We start from the raw sequence: 23,991 nt of genomic DNA, 5'->3' as shown, positions 1-23,991 counted from the left end.
GACACGTCATGTCACAGCCTAACAGTGATACCTGTCAGTATCAGCACCTTGCTCTCAGGGCAGGGGTCCAAGGAAAACCTTCACTGTCCACATGCTCACATCACCAGAACTGGAGATGGCACTTCTTCTCTGGTCTCACCTCTGGAAAGAAACAACCTGCTCTAATTTTGAGCTTGGCCCTTCTTTCAGCAGGGGGTGGAAAAGCAGCCTCCAGACAGCCACAGGGATTAGCTCAGTTGGTTAGAGCATGGTGCTCATAATGGGTCTGATCCCCATATGGGCCATTCCCTTTAGTGTTGGACTCCTGCTCCTTGTGGCTCCCTTCCAACTCAGAATATTCTGCGATCCCTTGCAGCTCCATCACCCAAGAAGCCTGTCAAGCATTGTTCCTCACAAAAACTCACACATCATGGCAAAGTGCTTCGAGAACGTGTGCCTTTCAGTTTTCAGACTCTGCAATGCAGCTGACATGAGCCTGTGCTGTGCAGCAGCTGTACCAAACACCCCGCTTTGGCAAGGCGGAATAGATGACTTGGCTCTTCAGAACACGCTCACGCAAACAGCAGGGAGGCTCTAGTGCCACACTAAGCGATTTGTTCCAGAACCTGCCTGTGATGCTGTCGGAGGCTGGGTGATTTCTTCAGATCTGAGATCCTCAGAGCTGCCCCAGAGTTTCTAGCAAACATATTACTTTCATTTTACACCATAAGCATCACAACTACCTGGGAAATCTCCCTCCCACACCCCACAGGCTGTATTTTGGGTGGCTTGATGATCTCCCCACCACAGCTCCTAAGGTTAAACATTGCTTTTAAAAACTCTCATGTAAAAGCCACTGAGGTCAAGTTTTAAACTCGGGCTTGCTCTGACCAGCTTTAATACAGAAAAACAAAGCAGTCAAAAGAAAAGTACCAAAAGGAATCATCCATCTTTTCTCCCCCACTCCCCTCTGAACCACACACTGCCAGACCTACCTACAACTGCTCCCATCCTGCCAGGCCCTGCTGCAGTTCTGTGTCCTTGCCTTTCCCAGTTTCTTCATAATCCTAAAGTGATCTTCTCATGAAGAGAGTCACCAATACCTGTCCAGATACTGCCTCTTGCTATGCCTGACTCATCCCAAAGGGAATGCAGGAAAGCCAGGAACACAGGGACAGCTGCACAGGCCCTTGCTACAATGCTGGTGCAACATGAACAGTCACAGGGGTCAAGAAAGGAAGTTATAAAAACAGTAACTGGGAAGAAACATCAGGGACCTACACCCTCTTCAGTCCTCAGGGTACAGCAGAGGAGAAAACTTCACAAGAAATATGACAAGCCTCCATTCCAAATACCTTCCCAATAGGAAAACCAGAATGAAGTGGAACCATGAGCTTCCCCTTTCATATTCCCCCAGAAGAAGCTGTTTCAATTCCATTAATCTGGAGGCACAGTAGGTGAGTCACACTTCAGCAGGTACCTTCATGTTTGAGGTCAAACCCAGGTCATGTACTAATTAAGACACTTTAATGGAATTCTCTTGTTATAACAAGCTAGTTCCCAGAGCTGACTCAGGAATACAGCAGAGCACCTGAAACTCACAAGGTGGAATTTCTCCTTTTCCACAGTGATCTGCACATCTCCCATGTGGAGAGGTGTGGCTGCATAATTTCATAATGAAGTAATACAAGGCTGCATATTTTCACAAGGAAGTGATAGGAGAGATTTGTTCATGCTGCAAATCCAAGGAATCTTCAACACCAAGACAATTCCCTTTTTGCCTTGTTTCGTCACAGTTTCTAATCAGAAGTTCCCCCGGTAGAAGAGGAACAACGTCAGCTAACAGAATTGCTCATCTGCACAAGAGCCCACCCCATAACCAGTTAATGAAAAGGATCCCACCAACTGCAGCAGAAGCTGGACAAGGCCTCTGGAGTCTGAGCTCCAGGAGGGAAACTACCTGAGAGGTGAGGGCAAGGAGACAGATTCTCCATGCTCACAAAAGAAGACAAGAGCACACCTTGTTTAAAACCAACTCTTTCCACTCTCACATTTATTTTTCCTAAAAAGAGTCCTTGCAAACGTGTCTCGTTTCTCTTTCCCAATTCAGTGGCATTGCTGCAAGTACTCCACGGCACACGACTCTGGGAAGCAGAGAAGCGTCCCACAACTCAGTCCCATTTCCATAGGAAAAGCTGACTCGTAAATCACATCATCCTGGAGATGCTGACACAGGTTTGTAAGAAGCACCCGAATGACAAGTCCCAGGAGCAGGCTGGAGCCACCTGAGGGCTGGCAGGGCTGCCCAGCTCTAGCAGAGCAGGAGGCCCTCCTTCACGGCCAGGCGCTGCCGATGGATCTTGTCCTGCTGCAGCTCCTCGTGGTTCGGGTGCCAGAGCTTCATGACAATCCTCTCAATGTTTAGAGCATAGACTGTGTGTGCAGGGATCACTTCTTTGTGCACCTGGAAAGGCATGGTGGGAAACAAGCTGCACACTTCCATAGACACTTGCCCACGGCACCAGGGAATAGCCTCCCTCTGCCACAGGGGCCAGCTCTGCAGGGTGGGAACAAAGGGAGTCTCGCAGGGAGAGCTGCTCCCTGGCAGCACTGCCAGAGCAGCCAGCACAGCACAACCACCTCTTACACCCCTTGCTAAGGGAAGGTAAGGAAACAGTAATTTTGCTCTTGGGGTGGCAATCAATAATTGATCATCAAAACCACAGAAATACAAATTCTGACTAAGCACGAGATGAATGCTTGATTACAGCTCTGTGGTCTGTATCCACAGCTGTCAGATAAAATCCCAAGGCCTCTTCACAACAGCACAGATCATCAAGGGGGAATTTCTAACAACTAATTTTAGACATTCAAAGTAGGCAATGCCCCCCACAACTGCCAGAGAGGGAGGGAGGGAACCACAGCCATACACTGCCAATGAAAATTCACCCAGCTGACCTCCAGTGCCTCCCCAGGGCTGGGGTGATAGCAGCCAACCCAGTGCAGTGCCTTGCATGCCAGGACCAAGTGTTCCTCTAAGTACCCAGGTGGAACATGAGTAAGAAGGGACATGCCAGGTAAGGTGTTTTGCTGCGGCACTGTCAAAATCCATCCAGCTCAGTTCTGATATAATCACTGCAGCCTTGCTGCAGAGGAAGAGCTCACCCATCTTGCACAGCTGTGAGACAGGGGATTCCTCATCAGCTCTGTGACCAAGGGGATCAGAACAGGCATTAAACCAGGAGTTAACAGTGGGAACAAATCAAAGCCAAAGAATCTGAGAGGCGAAGAAGGAAAGAGACTATGGGGAAACAAATCCCCCTCCATGCACGTAAACCACGCCTGGCAGCTGGCACCCAGGGCTGTGCTGCCTGTGACACGAAGGTGTGACGTGACCAGCTTACCTGCAGTGCCTCAAAGAGGTCGTACATGTTGACTGGAGGCAGGGATGCTGGCAGGGTGTCCCCAGAGCAGGCCAGGAGCAGGGCTGCCTGCTGCTCAGCATCATCAGGAGCAGGTGGGGGGGCCAGGCTCTGACCCGCCGAGGGCGTCGCGCTGCTCGGGGGGCTGGGGGCAGAGCAGGCAGAAAGCATCCCAGTCACAAAACCAGCACCAGCTGTGGCTGTCACACAGCAGGAGCCTTGCTGTTCTGCACCACCTGATGTGGTACATAACATTATTTCAGCTCTAATAAAAATTTCTTTCAAATTCCAGTTTGACAAGGAGTGTGGACTGACCCTCAACATGCTCCAGCCCTGCTTCAATGGTCTCAGTTGTGCAACTTTTTGTTACTTGCAGCCAATAGTTTCTACCCAGCATAAAAATTAAGGCACACACAACATTAAGCTGAAACACTGGCCGTTAGGCAGAGTTGTTTGTAGTGCTACAATCAAATCTTCAAACACCCACGACCTCCTGTCAACTGCTAGAAGCTGCCACAGACAAACAAAACTGCCTTCTCGTACACAAACGCTGCCAGATGCACTGCACAAACTCTTTGGCACAGACTCCAAACAGAAGCACCTCAAAGCCCTGCTAACTGGAAAGATGTGCCACAGAACCATAAACACATTTGCATGCAGGAAATGACAGGATGGCAGTGTCCTGCGGGTCCTCGCTGACATTTTAATCCTATGGCACAACCGCTGTGCCTCCACAAAAGGCAGAGAATTGCTGTGTTACTGATGTTTCCAAAAAGCAGTAATAAACTGCTGGACAAGCAGAGGTAAGGGAGAGAGAGGTAACACTGTCCCTACAGTCCAGTGCTGGGAAATCCCCATATTCTCTCTCCCTGCTTAGCTGCACAATCCTCCATACCAATGCCTTCCTAGCTGGTGAAAGCAAGACACTATCAACACACATAAAAGATGCAACAGAGCCATGGAGTAATTCCAAGACTAGCAAAATCCATGCACATTATCAGTGTGCTGCCAGCTCCTTACCCCTCAATTAAGTTGTTATAAGCAACAACACTGTTCTTCAGATATGGCTGAGGGTTGACATTGCTTCCAAAGGCATACTTGAAATGGCCATCCCTCAGACGATAGGCTTTCCTCCTGGATATCACAGAGGTCAGAATGTCCTTAAGGTGGTTCTGCAAGGAAAACAAGTCTTGTGACACGTGCTGATACGTTCACTCACGGATAGAAGGGCCTCGACAAATGGCGAGAGAGAAGCAGTGCTGGTATGACCATGGGGACCTAAAGATGGAAGGGAACCAATATCTGGACAAGCTACGGGATGCTTTCATTATCCAACCCTTGGATAGAGAGAACATGGCACTTTGTGAGTACTGTAAGCATCAGCCTGTGAACTATACTTTAATATGTGATGTCCTGCTTCAAATGCTAAAGGGGTGTCTTCAATGCTAGGAAATGTCCAACCTCTGATTAAGGTTAAGATTTCATAACTGACTCTAGATGTTACACTTCAACTGAAATACACGCCCTGAAATGGCAATGAAAAACCCCTCACTCATCTTTTTCATTTGCCTGAACAGTGCTGGAGAAGGAACTGTCTGAAAAAACAAGCAGACAACTTATTAATTTGGCCTCACTCCAGATGGGGAACTCGAGTTGGCCTTCACATGCTGAGTGCAGAAAACCATCCACACACTCATCAATGCTCCAAGCAGTGGCTGTGCCATTCCTGGGATGTGTAAAGTGATGCACAACCAATGGCCAAAGCCAAACTAAGACTTCACCTGGATCAGGTATCACCTGATCGTGTCCCTTCATGGCCAGGCCAGACACTGTGCCTGTAACAGACTGCTTTTTATAGAACCGGCCAAACTGGCATTCCCATTCTGTCCCTGCTTCTAAGTGACAGGAATGGCATCTCCCACAACAGCTACTTCAGCGTGCCTGGGGTTCTGTGCAAGTACATCAAAACTAAGGCTTGCAGGCAGAAGTGCAAGACTTGACATCTAGGGCACGAGATTCTCCATTCTCACATGACTCTGGGGGCAAAAGGGCAATTGGAGAACCACCAGAGCAGCAGGTTTCCACCCCATGCAGGGGGACAACGCCCCAGACTGCACACAGAGCCTTTTGCTGCTGGTGTCATGAGACCACTGCAGCCCCCCAGTGCAGCCTCACCTCCACAGCATAAACAACGGCTGTCACCGCCTCCTCGGTGACATTGTCCAGCCCGTGCTCATAGGCAGTGACAATCATCCTTCCTTCCAGCTGGCCACGTGTTGGGAGCATCATGGTGTGAGAGCACAGCTTCAAATCATCATCCTCCTGAGGATCCTTTGCCACAAACTGCTGGGCTCCTGACAGTGGGTTCTGAGGCTGGAACCGGTGCTGTCAGGAACACAACATTAAAGCAGAAGATAATATTCATTCAGACCCTTTGGTTCATCTAGGGGACATCCCTTCTCCAGTCAGAAAGCATACACCTCTAAAAAATCCTAATAAAATCCTCCCCAATGGCTTGTGACTGAAGAAATTGGTAAGTCAGTGTTGGTATCCTTTCACTGGACCTGTTCAGTAGCACCCCAAACCACCTGAACTTTGGGTATCCACAACACACTGCAGCCAGAAATTTACACACCACATGAAGACTTGCCTGCTCTGGTCTGCTCTGTACCTCCCCACCTGCTAGAGCTGTTTGATTCTCCTGGGAGTCTCAAATGCAGTCAGTGACTGTCCTTTTTATCTCCTTTCACACTACCCAGGCCAGTGACTGCACTATCACATCTCTCAGACACCTTCTGTGTTGAAAAGTTCTCATATATTTAGCAATTCCCTGTACAGAAGGGTATATTTTTACTTACTATCTGTACAGCTACCCTCCAGATTAAAACCCATGATTCTAAACGTGTGTGATTGAGTCTCACATTTCTCTAACGCTTTAAACTTAGCCCAATTCCAGCATTAATTTCTAATTAATTTAATTACTCCAGTCTCCCTGGGTACTCTTTCACTACTCTAAGCAGAGCTGTGTTACGGAACAGCCACTGAGATGGATTATGACTATTTTTCAGAACTGACTCGGTAATTTAGCAATAATACTCATCACAGAACAGGAATTCATACTAGAAGGTGGTATTTCCCAGGCCATATGTATTCCAGCACAAATCCTTGGCTGCATTGTGTCTCAAGCTCTGAGTGCCTGTGATGGCTCCTCAGCCCCCAGACAAAGGGGGGAACAAAGCAAATGGAAATTATTGATCCTTGAGCCCAGCCATGCGCTTGGCCCAGCTCTAACCCACAAGGAAAGAGACTCATCACACTCCCTCTGCTTTCCAGTGGCTGTAGAATGGAGATTGCTGCAGGGCTCTTATGGGGCACCGGGACAAACCCGCTTTAAATATGAACAATGAATATGCAGCAAAGTGAATTTCTCACATCTTAGTTTCAGGGGAGGAGGGGGGGCTGCTTTAGTCAAAGGACAGTGTGGCATTTAACTCAGAGTGAAAAACCAATCCACCCACTGGCGATGTGAAAGCAGGTTTCCCTCACCATAATTCTAAAGATTTATGCTTTCATTAAGCATGTGCAGGAAAGTCACATGCCTGGAAAAAAGGACCTTCAAAATGTAAGCAGCTCTCAAGAGGAATGTAGTTTGGGAGAGCAGAAGCCAACTGGAATGGACTTGTGGTCATTCACAGCTGTTATTCTGACCAGTGAGGGAAACATTATGAAATACCAAGGCACTTCCAAGTTCACACTACTCAGGAATCCCACTAGTACCAGAAAAGCCCATTAATCATAACATGCACTTCATACAGTGCTTGCTGCCAAGCATTCTTGAATACGTGTACAAACACACACTAGAAATCTGGTGCATCCTAGGGGTAGTGAGGAAATCAAATTCTAAGACTTCCACTACATCACAACTTGCTTCTCAAACTCTCATCTAACTTGCCAGTGAACTGAAGAGTTACAGTGAAGTTTTAAGACAGGCAAGGTAACACAGTCTGAATTCAGAACATCACAATACAGGTTGCAGCTGTGAGCACTGCAAAGTAATTTGACAATTCCTAAATACAAGGAGCCTTCAGCTCGACTTGCATTCTTTTGGAACACTAGTCTCTGAAGCACACACAGAGTGCCTCATCCCAAATCTGTCACACCAGGCCCCTGCCACACTGGTCTGGCAGCACAGAAACAAGTGCAGAACAGGGGTGTGACAGTGCTGGGTGGATGTACAGAGCCTCTGCTGCAAAGTGAACCGGATCTTGCACATTTCTGCGCCACCTACCAGAAAATAGCACCTTTAAAAGGCATTCTCAGCTCTGAAATAACTTGACCTTCTGAAGACATTACACCCAGGATCTCGCTTCTAACACTTTGAGAGTTAGTCAGAGAATTCTATCTGACTGCCTGAATAAACAGTAAATCACTTGTTTTAAGAATTTGGCAGATGTAAAGAGAACCACAGACACTTACATCGAACTTTTGGCGAACCGAAGAAATCTTTTTCTTCCCTTTGGGTTTTCCAGGTTTAGTTGCAGAGCCACCTGGCCATGGCAGAGATCCAGCACCTTCTACAAATTGAAAGGAAAAATAAACCAAAACAAACCAACCAACCAACCAACTAACAACAAAAAATAAACCAAAAAACACAAAACATCCACTGGGGGTTGCTGATTTAGGGCCAAGATGAAACTCTTAACATTTGGCCACCTGTTAAGCCTCAACCCAAAATCAACAGCCATAGCAAAGAGGGGAGAAAACCTTTGGTAGCCCCTCCCTTCCTTTGTCAGCCCCTCGCTAGTCTGACTCACTCACAACACCCATGACTTATGTAGCAATTTCTGTCCACACACCACACAAAACCCATAGTGGAAGGAGAGAGATAAGCACAGCCTGTAAGAAAATCCAAAAGGAAGGGACAAGCTGTTTGCTCCATCAGGAAGGTAAGAGCTTGCCTGGAGGTGGGTTCTCCTCTCACCCACTCCTGGATCAGGTGAGATGCTAAACCATCTGAATTGAGCAGCCTGACTCCCCAGTTCTCCTTCTGCTTCAGCAAGATTTGTCATGGATCCTTAATAAACACCACTACATCAAGCTGATTGTTCTGTTACACTGAAGAGAAGGAGAAGGGAGAAGAACTGCAGAGGCTACTGAGCCCAGGAGCAGGATGCCAGTAAAGTGACCAGTGAGCAAACAGCTGAAAAAGAGCTTGCTGTTTACTACTAATAAATAAATACATACATTTGGTCATTTAAAGAGCTCAGAAGTCCACTGAATGGTGTCTGACAGCTACCCCTACAGCAGGCCAAACCACATCCTGATAATCACACAGCTCTTGGCAAGGACGGCCTAGCAAATTTCCTACTGACAGGCTTACAGCATCTGTGAGTAATTAATTCCTTCAGGAACACTGGCTTAGGACAGCACTGCACTGGATGCGTGTGTGCTTGCTGGCAGGGAACAAGTGCAACTCAGAGACTGGACAGCCCTCTCGTGGCTACAGAGCAGCCTGTGCTGTGTGTCTCCAGCACCCTCCTCCCCCAGCCTGGCACTGCAAGTGAGCATCCTCTTCCTTTGGAGCACAGCATGCCCTGAGCATGTCCCACCTCAGGGAGCTTGGACAGCTCAGCTCTGGAGGCACTTCAGCTGCCCCTAAAGCAGAGGCTGGAGCTCTGCTGCCAGGCAGCTCTGACAGCACAGCAATGTCTTGGACATTCCCTGGCCACACCTCAGCCAGAATTTGCCATTTCCTCTAGACAGAGACAAGAAGGGACAGCAGCCTTTCCACATCTCACCACGCACAGCGTAGCCAGCCTCACTGAGCACTGACCAACACCCAGCTGTGGTTCTCTCCTGCTCCCACAGCCCTCACCAGCTTCCCACCAATCTGTGGGTTTATCTCTGGCTGTCCCAACTGCGCTTAATCTGCTGTAATTGAGAATTAACTACGTTTAATTTGCTGTAGTCAGGAACTCAAACACAATTCTACCACAGCCCTGTTTGTAAGGAAGGAATGAGGCTGGCTAGAAGTCCTTGGCTATGGGGAGCTTCCCACACTCACAGCTGGAGCACAAGCACTGTGTCCTCTGCTATGGAAAAAAAAATTCTAACAGGATCAGGCTCAGCTAGAGGATTCAGGTGAAGTTTTTGAATGGTCAGCTGCTCAGAAGGGATTAGAAACAACCTGCACGCACACACAGAGATGGCACATTCTCCCTATATTAAAAAAAAAGTTGACCAAGAAGTTTAGTTACATCCTATTAGAGAGATGGAAACCCATAGCCTACAAACCTGTTGGCAAAATCCACTGGTCAATTTAAGAAATTAAAAGACAATAAATAAAACCTCCCCAAAAATTGTAAGGCTGGTGTCACTGCTCATTAATACATCACAGGAGAGGCCCTAATAATGGAGCATAGAAAACCACTGTGGAGAACCACATCAAGTCTCACACAGCTCCTTCACAGCCTCATTTGTGACCAGAGAAAGTGCAATGAATGGAGATGGAAATTGCACTCTTTTCTCTGACAACGTTCTACAGATATAAAAGGTTACAGTTAAGACTGAATTTTTAAAACACCTTTTTAAGAAAAGTAATACAGTAGGTTTAAAATTAAATGGCAACTAAATTTATAGGCTTTGACAGTGGATCTGAAAGATGCAATTTAATTGAACCTCAATGTGCACATTTAACAAGAACTTAGCCAAACTCAGCTTAAAACAAGGAAAAGGTGAGATACAATCTCCTATTCCCCACTACAATGAGCCCATAGCACAATTTTTTGTTCCTTTTCCAAGTTTTCATATTACCAAGCCCGACCTGCACTAGATGAAGAAAGAAAAATTTCCCTCTAGCATTCTAAGAAACCAGTACTTGCCTTCCTGGCCACAAATGACAAGGCTGGGTTGGCTCAGACATGAAACTCCAGAGATGAATGCAGCTTTTATTTAATCTTGCTAGCAAAGGAATCAGACCTTAACAAGCCACAGCTGCTGCCCTGCCTTCACAGATCAGCAAGAGATAAAAACATTTTTCTAGGAGCTGCCACATCTCTGCATGGCACCATCACGATGGCACCAGCCAGAGCCTGTCAGGTTTGCCTGACATGCTACATGAGGAAAGGACAAAGAAACAGAAAGTCACCACAGAAAGAAGCAGACAGAGAGAAACACACATTTCCCAGGCCTGTCTTCCTGATCTTCAGTTTGGAGGGGGTTGTTTGTTTTAATCTTCTTGTGGGAACAAGGGTTTTGGTCAGGCATTCTGCTGATATTGATATAATTTGGTTGATATTCTGCTGACTCTCCTGTGCCAAACACTCACACTCCCATTTTCTTACTTTTCCTCCCTTCTCAGTACTCTGGAGAGAAGCAAACACAAGCAACCCGAGCCAATCTCACAGCTGAAAGCCCTCTAAGCAAAGTCTGTGGACAAACCTGATGAAATAAAATGCTCCTGTTATTCCACATGAGTTCTAATTCACTGAACCATCTCTTAATTGGCTCAGATTACTATTAAATAAATTAAAACCTTACATCAGTAACTGGGGTGTTTGCAATTGTCTCCGTTTTATTGCTAACATTTAACAAGAAGGGAAGGAACAGTTCAAGCAAGATACATATTAACTCAAGAAACCTTGCTACCCTGAGTGCTTGCAACTGTCCAACAAACAAGGTCAGCTTAATAAGCAAGTCCATGCAAGGTTAAGAAAGGATTTAAACCAGAGTCCCTCTTGATGGAATTTTTTGAGGAAGAAAAGAATCCCAGTGTGCTGGTTTGGGGAGGAAAAAGGTTAATTTCTTCCATGGTAGCTTGCACAGGACTATGTTTTGAATGCATGCCAAGAACAATGTTGGTAACACAGGGATGTTTTCATTCCTGCAGAACCAAGGAATTTTTTTGCTCCTCACCCCATCCCATCTGCCAGGAGCCTGGCAGTGCACAAGGACTTGGGAGAGGACAGAGCCAGGAGAGCTGACCCCAAAAGGCCACCCTTCACATCAGAATAGACAACACACCTCCCTGCCTGTGCACCACCAAGCCCTAAATGTCCCATGCCACAGAGGCTGTGCAACTGGGATTTCAAGCTGTTTGGGTGATCGACAGCCTGAGCAGATGAGAGGGGGAAATGCAAAGCATCCTCAAAAAGGGTGACATCCACCAAGTGCTCCCCTAAATCCCAGATGGAACCACCAGTACAAAGGGCAGCAAAATTGGGATCAGATGGGTTTGTTTGCATGGTTCAACATATACTATAACCACTCCTGAAAAATACCTTCCCCAAGGGTTCTCATTCCAACACAGTACAGTATCAAGTACAGCTTTACCACTGACCACATGGTTACTTTCCCCTTGTCTCTCCCACGAAGGTGGAAAGTACATCAGTAACCCCTGTGATGGCATGCTAAGTGCCTCAAAAACACTTCTTTGAAGTTACTTTTTTCCATGAATCATCAAGTAAACGCCTTCTACCCAAAGGACAGTGGTAGAGACAAAAGCCTGTTAGCTTTCCATTCTTACATGGAGGGAAAAAAAGAGAGAAAAAAACCAAACCACAAAAAAACAAACCCAAAAAAACCTAGCAGGTGTGAAAAGCTAGTATTCCACTGGTACTGCATGTTCCTGGGCTTGCAGGTACAGCCCTGCAGCACACACAGCTGATAGGGAGATCTTGCCTGTAAGAGATCTCCCAGTCAGTGGCCCAGAAAGGGGTACCTCAGCACAGATCAGCTCCCAGATCACTGGGAGACTGCACTGATCTGTGGACAGCACAGCTGAGCTGCTAGAAGGGACTAGCAGAATGCACTGCTAGCTCCAGAGCACCAAAGCACATCTTTAAGACCACACAGCCGTAATGAAACTGACTTTTTCCAAGCTGGCTTAAGCAGCCTGTGGACACAGAGCCAGCCAAAGCTTGCCTGAAAGCCCCGGAGGTGAGCAGAACAGGTGGCCAGCTGGCTCACCACCACACGCTGCTGAACCTGCTGAACCACTACAACCAGGCTCCTTGCAGGGCTCTGAAGGGAGCAGCTGCAATGGGACAAGAGAAAACAACCTCCAGGGACTTGAAATTAAGGAAGGGCAGGCAGGAAATAAGGAGCATATGGGAAGCACCTGTGGAGCAGCACCCTGCTCTGTGCTGGGGCTCCCACCTTCAGCACAATCCTAAACAGCCTAGGAAAGGGACACCTGGGAGAGTCTGCTGAGGAATCCTGACCAGACAGCTGCACACCATGACTGAGTGGCATAAAGAGCTGGATAAGGAGACAAATGACATTCAGAACAGCTGAGCCCAGAGCATGCACACAGGAGTAACAAACCCCAACCTCAGCCACGTGGCAAGAGGCTCTAGCCTGACCACTGCCTCTGAGGAGCAAGGCCTCTGAGCTGTGAGCTGCACCCCAACACGCAGCAGCTCACTGCTGAGCTCAGAGAACAGGCACTGCCTTCCCCCTCCTCACTTAGACTCAGCTGCTGCAGGTGATCATCAGGGGAATCCTTGTTCCCGTGCAGCCTCTTTATAATGCAGCTGTAATTAACTACTCAAAGTTAAAAGCAAGGAGCAGCAGATTCAGACATAAACCTTCTGATTTACACGAGTCCAGCTCCCTGGAGGGAACAAGTTTAGGACAAAAACACAAGGTGTTTAATCAAGAGCAAACAAAGCAAGTTTGGAGGTGGGGGCAACCACCATTTAAGTAGCACAGCTGGTAGAGTTGAGGACCAGCTCCAACACAAAAACCCATGGGCATCCATGAATTTTGCAGGCATTTTTTCCTCTAGCTACAACAGGCACCTCAGGTATTCTCTCCCAAAGCTCATCTCTCAGGTCTCGGCTCATGAGAGCTGTAACAATTTTCTCTCCCTTCCTACACAGCAGTTCCACATCTTGAACTGCAGCTCAGTTGCCCTTGCTACCACATCTCTGGGTTGAGAGCTCTGTTGGAGACCAAACAAAACACAGCTGCAACCCTGAGGACAGCCCTTCTAGACACTCACAAAGGTAAAGTGTAATTCTAGATGCTCGCAAAGGTAAAATGTTAACTAACTGCAGATGACTGGGTTAATAGGTCACAGCCCAAGCAAGGCTCCCTGTAAGCACTTTTCTGTCAGATACGTACTTGAAATCAAGATGAGTCAGGAAAAGTCAACTGTCCACAATGAACAGAACAAAGTTCAGAGCAGAGGGAAAGAGGTAAGCAAAGCACATCAAAGAGAAAGCTGCATCTGCCTTGACCCTTCAGCTCACAGCAGACACCAACCCAGAGATCAAACCAGATTATCACAGGCAGCAATCCAGCATCAGCCTCTAACCAAGCACGCACAGCTCAGCCACAGAAGCATCTCTGCTGAAACATTATTGTGCTACATTTTTACCTGTGTGGCAAAAAAACCCCATGATATTAAGGCCGAGGACACTGGGTTTCTGTGCACACACCCCCCAAACACACAAGTGGCAGGCACAGTGTTACACCGAGTGTTTAATGAGGCTTCTCAGGACTCACCTGGGGCAGAAACCAAGATCTGGCATCGGGTGAGAATAGCCAGGAGGAAATCATTATGAGAATGGACTGTGCAGAGAGAGAGAGAGCTCATTAGCAGCGCACCGTGGCCAGAGGCACCCCCTCAAAGCCATCCTAAAGTTGCTCCCTAAGCTTTCCCACTGTTGTGTTCTCCCCACCTGCTCAGTCAATTTTCAATTTAAGTTTTTTTTGAGAGTTTTCTTCTGCTGGGCTGAGAATCTACAACTGTGACAACAACACAGAAGATACTCCACACAGCACAGAAACAACTGGGTGACTTCTCAGCACTACACACACAGTGTATAACAGCTGCTTGACAAGTCTGGTGTATTCAGCCAGTCAGAGGAGCAGCTGTTCCCTCTTGCCACGCAGGCATCCCACTGCAGTGCTTTTGGTTTTGCTGCAAAATACACCAAAATGAGAACCAGCCCCACAAAGACAAAGTCAACTCAAAAAAAAGTTCTAACAAAACAAAACTTCATTGCAGAGGTTTTCTGGAACACTGAGTAAACGTGCACAAGAGAAAGTGAAAACAACTTCAGAGGGTTCCAGGATCCTCTTTGGAGCCTGAGCACCAAAAAACGCCCTGCCCTTCCCTACGGGGATCACACACATGGAAGCCAGGAGCACCCACAATGAGCTCAGCAACGCCCACCCATGTTTGCAGACACACAGAGAAGCAAGGACCGAGGAATGTCACCCTTCAGCTCCCCACCTGCCCGTCCCAAGGGCCAGGAAGGACCTGCCTGCTGCAAATGCACCCCGGTGAATCCAGGGCTCCCTCCCCTGCTCCAGCTACAGCCAAAGGGAAAGTGCAGAAAGGACTGCATCTCCGCAGCGACATTAAAAATGGCTTTTTGGTTGCTCGAACAGCATGTTTTACATTTTTATCACATTTACACAAGGCCAAATTGCCTGTCAGCGCCGGGGTTACACAGGGACTTCCCCGGGCAGGCCAGGGCACCTCCCACCACTTTAACCCCGCCGCTGCCGCAGCCCCGGCCACTGCCGTTTCCCTCACAAGCACTTCCCCCGTTCGGGAAGCACCGCGGAGCCTGGAGGAGCTCCCCAGGCCTGGCAGGGCAGGGAGGCGAGCCCCAGGCGTTACTCTACCATTATCTTGCGTGAGAAGCCTGCGCGCTTCCAGGTCAAACTCCTCCTTGCTGATCTTCTGCTTGAACCACAGCTTCAGGTTGGCCCAGTACCTCGGGGAGAGCAGGGAGCCACGGAATCAATGCGGTTGGAAAAGACCTCCGGGACGACCGAGTCCAACCTCTCGACACCCCCGCGCCACCCGGCCCCCGGCTCTCCCCTGGAGCAGCTCCGCTGAGGCGAGCGGAGCGAAAGCGCTGCCCCCGCCCGCAGCCGCGGCACCGAGGCTTTGCAGGGACACGGGAGGGTGGCGGGGGGCCCAGCCCCGCCGCCCCCGCTCCCCGAGGGCACTCACTGCTTCACGTTCTCGCCCAGCGCCTCGCTCAGGCTCTTCTTGGCCGCCTCCAGCTCGCTCACGTAGGTCGCCATCGCGGCCGCCGCCGCCCCGGCCGTCACGTGCCCGCGCTCACGTGCCCGCGCAGGGGGCGGCAGCGGCGCGCAGGCGCAGAGGGGGCGGCGGCGGCTCCGGGAGCAGCGCCGGGAATCGCGCCGGGAATCGCACCGGGAGCCGCAGTCATGCCGGGGCTGCTGCTAGGGGATGAGGCGCCCAACTTCGAGGCGGACACCACGCACGGTCGCATCCGCTTCCACGACTTCCTGGGAGACTCGTGAGCGCTCGGGGATGCGGCGGGAGCGGGAGCGGGAGCGGGAGCGGGGGGTGGGATGTCCGCGCCGCCGGGGATCCCGGGGAGCCGGGACGGAGCGGGACCGCTCACCGCGTTCCTTCCTTCCGCACGGTGAGTCCCGTGCCGCACGGTTCCGGGGGCTCGCTCCAAAATGCGGGCTTTTCTCGTGGAACCGGACACGGCGCGGTTCCCGGTGGGCAGAATCGCCCGTCCCCGTCGTCCCCGAGCTCCCGAGGGCAGAGGAGAGGCAGCGCCCGCGGCACGGCTAAGCCCGGCTGGCCAGAGCGGCGCTGGGCCCAGGGCGGTGCTGGGGACAGCTCGGTGTCGCGGGGTGCCGAGGTGTGCGGTGACAAAGGGCTCGCTCCTGCCGGGCTCCGTTCCCGCAGAGCCGGCTGCTCCGTTCCCGACACGGCACGGCGCCTCCGGGACCCGCTCCCGGCAACGCTTGGCAAGCTTGAATCGGCCCCTTCTGTCGGCATTGTGAGCTTGGGCAGAGGGCGAAAAAAGAGCCCTCAGAGCTTCAGCCCCTCTGGAACTGGCTGTTCCGGCTGAGCACACACCTCTCTCCTGGCTGCTCGCTGCTGTTTGCTCAAGGAGAGCAGTTATTGTCTGGAGAGCCTCCTAGCACCAGTGGCCGGGTTGCTGCCCCATAAATTCCTGCTGACCCGTGGCAGTCACACGGCTCTGGCCGAGCTGCAGGGGCCATCGCTTCATCCCTCCAGCTGCATTCCCAAATCTCTCGGACAGGATTTTCCCCCCCTGCTATGGTGCTGGGGGCCGGGTGAAGATCTGCGCAGTAAGATCTGTGCGATTTGAGCTGAGAAATGGTGGAAGGAGCCTCTGGCAGGGAATCTGAAATGCTGGGGGTGGCTTTGCTTTTGCCCCTGGGAAGTCCAGAGAGCCTTTTTGCTCCAGCTCGTCCTGCTGGGCTGCGTTGCTGCCTTTCCCTGCTTGCCTTACCTGGGAGGTGCAGGATTAGTGTTCGCCTGCTCTGAAGACTCAAAATCCATTGCTGCCAAGCTGTGGGCAACAGCGAGGTGGCTGTGTCATTGTAACAGAAGCCACAATGTGATGTTGTTAACTTCTGGCCTCCCCTGCTAGTTGATTAACTCTTACCTTTTAATGAAGCAGCAGCTGGGTGAAGGCTTGGTCCCGTGCCATTCTTTTGAGTTGCATGATGCACATTTGCGTGTGTCTCCTCGAGCAGGTGAGGTGCAGGAGTGGCGGCCAGCTCGTGAATCAGTGACCATCCCTGCAGTAAGCTGGCTGGCAGGCTGGCCAGGCGTCCCCTCACACGTGGGGTCTCTGGGCTGCACTGCACACCTGGCTCCCCCAAACTTCCTCACACGGCACGGTGTCCCCCTCCATGTCAAGAACCAGGAGCTATTCCAGCATCTCCTGCAGGATCCTGGAGGCAGAGTGGGGAGCGAGGTGCAGGGAGTTTCTCAGAGCAGGGCTTATCTCATGGAAGTTCCTAGTGATAGGGAAGGAAGAGTTGCCGGGGCAGGAATTCCTTATCAGGGAGACGAGCTGCTCCTGCACTCCACGCCGTGCGGTCTGCACGGCTTCTGTCTGCAGCACAAACCAGAAGCACACCTGACCTTCACAGCAGCCGCTTCCCTCCCGTTGCAGGTGGGGCATCCTGTTCTCCCACCCGCGGGACTTCACCCCGGTGTGCACCACGGAGCTGGGCCGGGCGGCCAGGCTGGCGCCCGAGTTCAGCAAGCGCAACGTGAAGATGATCGCGCTCTCCATCGACAGCGTGCAGGACCACCTCTCCTGGTGCAAGGTACGGCTCTGGGGAGGCCTCAGGGGCAGCTCGTGCTGCTGCCTCGCTCCAGAGGCTGCAGGAGATGCCCGTGCAGCCTTGGAGGTACAAGTGTCACGTCCCAAAGCGTGGCGGTGCTGAAATTCAGAGCAGGAATGGGGAAGGTCGTCTCCATCTTCGTGGAGCACCCCACAAAGTCCTGGGTGCTCTTTGCGCTTTGGTGCTGATGCCTTGTGAAGGCTGGCCTAGAGCAGAGGCTAGACAGAGTTAAAGTAGGGATTTATTAAAGGCCTCAAGAGATCCACCTTGGGCAGCACAAGAGCCCAGCCAGGGCTACACCCAAGATGGGCCCAGAATGGTCACAAAATGCACAAACACTCATGGGGTCTCACTTTCATAAGTTCTGGTCCGTTTGCATACTGGAGTTAATTGTCCAATTATATATTTAGCCCATGAAGTCCCATCCTTCTAATTTTTCTCTCTTCAGCCCACGTTATTTATGCTCTCGGGCCTGAAATTTGGGTGGTTCTCCTTGGTCCCCAGCTAGAGCAGGAATTGTTTTGTCTCCCTGCTCCGTGCAGAGAGCTCACCATCCCCTCACATGAAGCCCAGACCCACACACTAAAGCAGCACAGAATCTGAAAAATAGAAAAGCTCAAACCTGAGGCATCAATACCAGAGGAAAGCAATGTTACTGATGTCCCACCACTACTGAAAGGGTTAAAACATGTGGAGGTGATGCCAGAACCTCAGAGGAAGGCAGCCTACCCACAGACCCTCAGGAAGTTCTGTCATAAAACAGGGAAGGAAAAGAGGTATCAGAAGTGAGGAGGCAATTGCAGTTTGTGCTTGGGCGGGGAGGAGAAAACAGAGGGCAAACAGAGACATGTTAAATATAAAATCACAAACAGGAGAACATTAAGTGTAAAATCAACATGAGGGAGAATTAAAAAGAGATGGGAGTGGAATAACTCAGTGAAGGAACTTGCAAGGAACTAAAGAAAAACTTCAAAGGCAGCCTGTGTGTGCTACCAGGGAGAATGGTTCCAGGGCTAGAGGTGGTAGGAGTCTAAAGTGAGTATTTCAGACAGAAATGGCCAGAGTGTAAAAATCCTTGGGTGAATTACCTGCCGCTCTCTTAGCTCTTAAAATTGGGAATGTTCTCACATATTTTCCAGGGGTGAGAGGTGCTTGCAATAAGAGGCATTAAAGGGGAGAAATTTCTGCACTCAGTTGGACATTACTTCATGACTGACTGGCCTTAGAAATTAGCTAATTGCCTTATTGCTTAAATGAACCTTTGTACCTGAGTGGTGCATGGCCCCTGCCCCAGCAAGCCTCAGAAGGGCCTGGGAAAAGCAATGTACAAATCCCAGGAAATGAGATTTCTCTGCTGCTCAAGCTGGCTGAAACCAGCAGTCAAATTAGCAAATAACATGTTATTAGCCAGAACAGAAAGTTTGTGTTGTGCTTTTGTAAGGGAGACTCATCTGGTTGGCCAAAGCTGAGGTGTTAGGCTGTTGCTGACTTGTGCAAAGCCTTTGAATTTGCAAGCAGCTTTTCCGTGAAGTCAGCTCTGTGAAGGGCAGGCTCTTTCTTGCAGGAAAGCAGGAACTTTTGTCAAGGGAGGGAAGTGCTGAGCTCTCTCAGGCCTGCAGGGATGTGTGGGGTTCAGCAGACTCAGGTGATCTGAAAAAGAGATGAACAGTGAGCTGACTCTGCTGATCCTATGGAATTATTCACACAGCCGAACCCCAGGTGAGACCAGGAGAAGTTGCAGAACAGCCTTGATGCTGGCTGAGGGGAGGCAGAGCAGGAAAGCCTTCCAGAAAAACCACGGAGAGGCAGTGATTGAAGCTGTGGTGAGCTTTCTGTGAGGCTGGGAGAAGCCTTGGAGCCGGAGGTTTGGAAGTGTCAGCTCAGCACCTGTCAGACAGAAACAGGTGAAAATCCTCCAGAGCCAAAGATCCAGTTGGTGAGGACAAATCCACAGAAGGCTGGAGTGTTCCATGCAGCCTGTGTTTCGCTGGATTGAACTCAGAAGGCCCAGGAGTGAGCAAAATTTTGGGCAGGCCCCTCTGTGCAGCATTCCCAAACACACCTCTGCCTCCTGTCTGGATGAAGCTGCTTTCACCTGGAGCACAGCCTGCAAGGAAGCAAGCGGGCGAGAGGGGTGGCTGAACTCCTGCGTGAAACAATAAAGAAACTTCTGCTTGCTCTGCTGCCAAATGTCAGTGGGCAGATGAGATCTGCCTGGAAAGGTGGGGCCAGAGTGCAGCCAATAGTCCCCGTGTCACTTTGTGCAGCTGTGCTTTCCAGCCGGGGATGCCACAGCTATTCTTAGCCCTCCCTAGCCACAAAACAGAGGCTTGCTCCAGCACTGGGAGCTGTAGCTCAGCCAGGGATTGATCCCACCCTCCCCAGGCAGGAGGTTGCTGCTTCTCCAGGGGCTGGGGGACAGCCTGAGCTCCCTGAGCAGGCCTGGCTGTGCCTGTCCGAGGTTTCAGTGCTCTCTTTGGCCAGGGATGCCTGCACCTTGGTGACTCGGTGGTGAATCAGCCCCTCCAGTGATGTCTGCTTTCAGCTTGGACTCTGGAAAGAAAATCAGTGACATGGGGAGGGAGTTGGGGGTGTTTTGTTGCAACACAGGGTGTGGTTTGCGAGGCCGTTTTCTACAGCTCCCCAGGCCAGGAAATTACGTGCATTTTGGAACGAGTTACAGTCCATGGGATTCAGATAATACTTCTCAGAAGCTCTCCTCATCCTCCAGCCCCTGCTCTAAAGAGAGGTGGGGGTGGCTCTCATTTGCTGATGTCCATCTGCAGCCTCCTGTGACTCTCTGGAGCGTTCAGCTGCATTTCTCCTCAGCGGAACTCTCCAGCTCTGCTTTCCTTCCCTGCTCTGCTCTGCCGAGGCAGGTTTGCAGGACAGCAGAACCAATTCCCTGCTTCCTTCCAAGGCAGGCCTGGCCACAAGCCAGCCGAGATCAGTGGCCCCTTCCTGCAGAGCCGTGGTGACACAGAAAGGCCTGGGGAGAAAACAAGCAAAGAGCAAAGCTGGAAAGGAAGCATTTGGCCACGTGTGCACCACTTGACCTGCTTGCAGCATCCTGACCCTTTTGTCAGCACCAGCAGCCGTGGGGGGCTGAGGAGGGGTGCAGGGCCTGCCTGCTCTTGCTGCTGTTGGTGTGCTCTGAGCAGAGCCGAGGGGCAGCATTTCCAGCCCTGCCCTCCCTGGGTTCCCTCTGAGCAGGGCCCAGGCTGCTCCCCCACATTCAGAGCCTGGAGAAGGCAGAGAGGTTTGTACATTGAGGTTATCAGCTGAGCTGATAGTGCAGCACAGCAGTGGGAGGGAGGCTCACAGCAGCATTGCAGTCACTTTTGTGTCCTTGTAGCATGACAAAGGTGGAAGGAACAGGCTGCCCTGTTCTGGGGCAGGAGCCTTGAGTTCTGCTTGCTTTGATGCCGGCAGCTGCCCTGCCTGTGCTGCCTTGAGCAGGCTCCTCCCTGCGCTGCTGGGGCTCCGTGTGACCTGTGAGGGTGGCACTGCCGGCTCCAGGGATAACTTAAATGCTCTAGTTGAGTCCAGACCAAGTTTAGAGATGCTCAAAATACATTTTTTTTGTGTGTGTATTTGTGAAGCAGGTCCAGTTTGGACTAGTACAACCTCATAAATGATGTTCACAAGGCAGAGCCTCCAGGGTTGTGGAGGGGGATGGTTTCCTCTTCTGTCCCAGGCATGGTTCAGAAAGGAGTGAGCAGTGTCCCAGCACCTGCGCTCAGGCTTCCACTGGAGTTTTTTGAGAGCCCTTAGTTAAGTAAGCTGTGAGTGACTCACTGGATGGAACTGCCTTGCACAAGACCTGTGGAGTGCTGGACCTTGCTTTGTCAGCTGGTCTGCTCTGCCACTAGAGAAACAACTCCTTAGGAGCACAGTCCAGTTCAGCTGTGACACCAACACACTGCCAGCAGTGCTAGGAGAGAGCTGGAAGAGGGGCACAGTTCTCAGGGGGAGGTGGTTAAAGCTCTCTGTGTCACTAACACGGGCAGGAATTCCCTGTTGCTCCATACCCACTGCCTGGGCAAAGCAGCCTAGGAACTGACCTCAAGAACAAGGCACAGCCCAGCCTGGCACAAAGGTTTCAGGTTTGTCACCTGGTTTCTGGAAGCTTCCTGGAAGGCCATGAGCCCTGGCTGTGCTGTCCCAGCCTGAGGCCTTGGCGCCAGGCGAGTGGGGAGCTCCTGCTTCTGCCTGGTGCCACAGGAGCATCCCATGGCTTTGTCCCTGCAGGACATCAATGCCTACAACGGGGAGCAGCCTGCAGAGAAGCTGCCCTTCCCCATCATTGCTGACAAGAACCGGGAGCTGGCCGTCCAGCTGGGCATGCTGGACCCAGACGAGCTGGACAAGGACGGGATGCCCCTGACGGCTCGTGTGGTGAGTGCCTGTCCCCACAGCACCCAGGCCTGCCCAGCAGCACAGAACCACGGCCTGCCAGCCTGCCCTGTGCCTGTGGGCAGCTCACCTGCATGGGCATGGCCACCCTCAGCAGCTGGGGTGGCTTCCTTGGGCTGGAACCACGGGTTCTGTCACGGCGACCCTCCGATCCTGGTCGTGCCTGTCCCAAACTAATTTTTGTCAGTGCTCGATCTGCTGGATTTTCCCTTTCCCCTCATGAGCTTGCACTGGAAGGGCACAGGTAGCAAAACAAGCTGGTGTTGGACGCAGGAGCTCCCAGAGCAAAAGCACATTCCCTGGACATCAGTTGCTCTCTTGATCCCCTCCATGGCATCTCCCCTGTCCCCACACCTGTGGTCAGGCAGCTCCCTCCTCCAAGGGAAAGGAAGGAGCATCAGGGCTGAGCAGATCCAGCAGAGCAGCCAGACAAATGTGCCCAGCCCCTGACACTGTCTCCCCGTGCTCAGGTGTTCGTTTTTGGCCCGGATAAGAAGCTGAAGCTCTCCATCCTGTACCCAGCCACCACTGGGAGAAACTTTGATGAGATCCTGCGAGTGGTGGACTCCCTGCAGCTCACAGCGTACAAGAAGGTCGCTACCCCTGTGGACTGGAAGGTGAGGAGCAGGGCAAAGCTCACAGCCAGGCACTGGGAACAGGCACTGAAATGGCAGGCAGCCTCCCTTGGCAGGGCACCCACGGGCTGGGGGGAGCAGCAGCTGGAGGCAGCCTTGCCTCTGAAGGCTCCTGCTTCCTGCAGCATGAGCTCCCAGTGGGTTGGGCCACTCACCCACCTCCCAGGAAAACAGATCTTTCCCCGGGGCTTGGAATCAAGGGGCAGCCAGCACCACCTGTCCAGGGGGGCCTGAACTACAGGGATGGATGAGCAGACCAGGCAAGCTGTGCTCCATCCAGCATCGCAGAGAGGCTCAACCTCCCTCCTCCTTACTCCCTGTTCCCCTGGCAGTGCCATGGCTGCGGGATGCCATTGACAGGGCTGGCAGATGGCACAGCTCTCCCTTTGGACATCTCCCGTGGCTCCTGGTGTAGCTCCAGCTCTGCCCTCCCTGTTGGCTCCAGGCACGGACATGCCAGGGGCACAGGACATGCCAGGGACACAGGACATGCCAGGGACACAGGACATGCCATGGGCACAAGGGCCGAGCGCTCGCAGGGAGGCAGTGCCACCCGTGCCCAGCCCTGCCAGCTCCTGACGGGCCCTGTTTGTCCCCATCTGCTCCCCAGCCCGGTGACAGTGTCATGGTCGTGCCCACCTTACCCGACGAGGAAGCCAAGAAGCTCTTCCCCAAAGGAGTCTTCACCAAGGAGCTGCCGTCGGGCAAGAAGTACCTGCGCTACACCCCGCAGCCAGAGTGAGGCGTCTGTCTGTCCGTCCTGCTGGGATGCCGGAGCCTTCCCGAGCCCAGCTCCTGCCCCTCCGACACCGCACGACCCACGGCCTCGTCCTGTCACACCGCTGCTGCACGGCAGCACTGAACCAGCCCTCCTGTCCCCCCAGCCCCAGCCCCTCAGAAGCAGACCCTGGGTGTTTTCCTGCCCCAGAGCAGAACCAGACCCTGGGTGTTTTCCTGCCCCAGAGCAGAACCAGACCCTGGGTGTTTTCCTGCCCCAGAGCAGAACCAGACCCTGGTTGTTTTCCTGCCCCAGAGCAGCCCTGCCAGGACGACACAGGCAGAGCAGTGGGGACGCCGGGGCTCCTGCTGTGGTGTCCCTCCAGTTTGGTGCCAGCCACGAGGCGTGGTGAGAAGGGGTGTCCTGCTGGGACAGGGAGCTCTGGGGGCTCCAAGCTGCTGTGTGCCTTTCAGAGCAGCCATCTAACCTTTGGTCCCATGAGTTGGGGAGGAGCTGCAGAGCAAAATCTCTCACCTCTTAACTGCTTTCTTGTCTCTTGCTGGAAGGTGATGGTTTCCAGGTTTTGTGGAAGAGGGAGTCGAGCAAATAAACTGACCTTCAGTACTACCTGCAGTGTCCCTTGTTTGTCCCTGCTGGCCCCCACGGCACCCTGCAGCATTTGCTGTGTTCCCTGTGGGCACGCAGCTGG

At 51.7% G+C, this 23,991-nt stretch overlaps 2 protein-coding genes across 6 annotated transcripts; one reads left to right on the top strand and one right to left on the bottom strand.

Annotated features, from left to right (window-relative positions):
- Positions 1-1,484: 1,484 nt before the first annotated feature.
- TADA1 (transcriptional adaptor 1) lies at positions 1,485-15,592 on the bottom strand. 5 transcript variants are annotated; one of them, XM_038144239.1, is made up of 10 exons: positions 15,376-15,504; positions 15,042-15,133; positions 14,224-14,328; positions 13,911-13,976; positions 7,878-7,975; positions 5,577-5,786; positions 4,422-4,573; positions 3,384-3,546; positions 2,938-3,157; positions 1,485-2,443 (listed from the first exon to the last, which is right to left on the bottom strand). In XM_038144239.1, exons 1-10 carry the CDS (start codon positions 15,447-15,449, stop codon positions 2,394-2,396), a joined length of 1,230 nt encoding a protein of 409 aa, XP_038000167.1. In that variant the 5' UTR covers positions 15,450-15,504; the 3' UTR covers positions 1,485-2,393. The 5 variants fall into 5 exon arrangements, with proteins under 5 accessions (XP_038000167.1, XP_038000165.1, XP_038000164.1 ...); XM_038144237.1 differs by lacking the exon at positions 2,938-3,157; XM_038144236.1 differs by lacking the exon at positions 14,224-14,328.
- On the top strand, positions 15,510-23,909 carry PRDX6 (peroxiredoxin 6). The gene is made up of 5 exons (XM_038144246.1): positions 15,510-15,688; positions 17,339-17,495; positions 21,765-21,911; positions 22,400-22,546; positions 23,175-23,909. Exons 1-5 carry the CDS (start codon positions 15,597-15,599, stop codon positions 23,304-23,306), a joined length of 675 nt encoding a protein of 224 aa, XP_038000174.1. The 5' UTR covers positions 15,510-15,596; the 3' UTR covers positions 23,307-23,909.
- Positions 23,910-23,991: the final 82 nt, after the last annotated feature.

Source organism: Motacilla alba, chromosome 8, assembly GCF_015832195.1.
Source record: "Motacilla alba alba isolate MOTALB_02 chromosome 8, Motacilla_alba_V1.0_pri, whole genome shotgun sequence".
In the NCBI taxonomy this organism is placed as follows: Eukaryota; Metazoa; Chordata; class Aves; order Passeriformes; family Motacillidae; genus Motacilla; species Motacilla alba.
The sequence above is the reverse complement of the archived record's forward strand: the minus strand, read 5'-3'. Positions and strand labels throughout refer to the sequence as shown.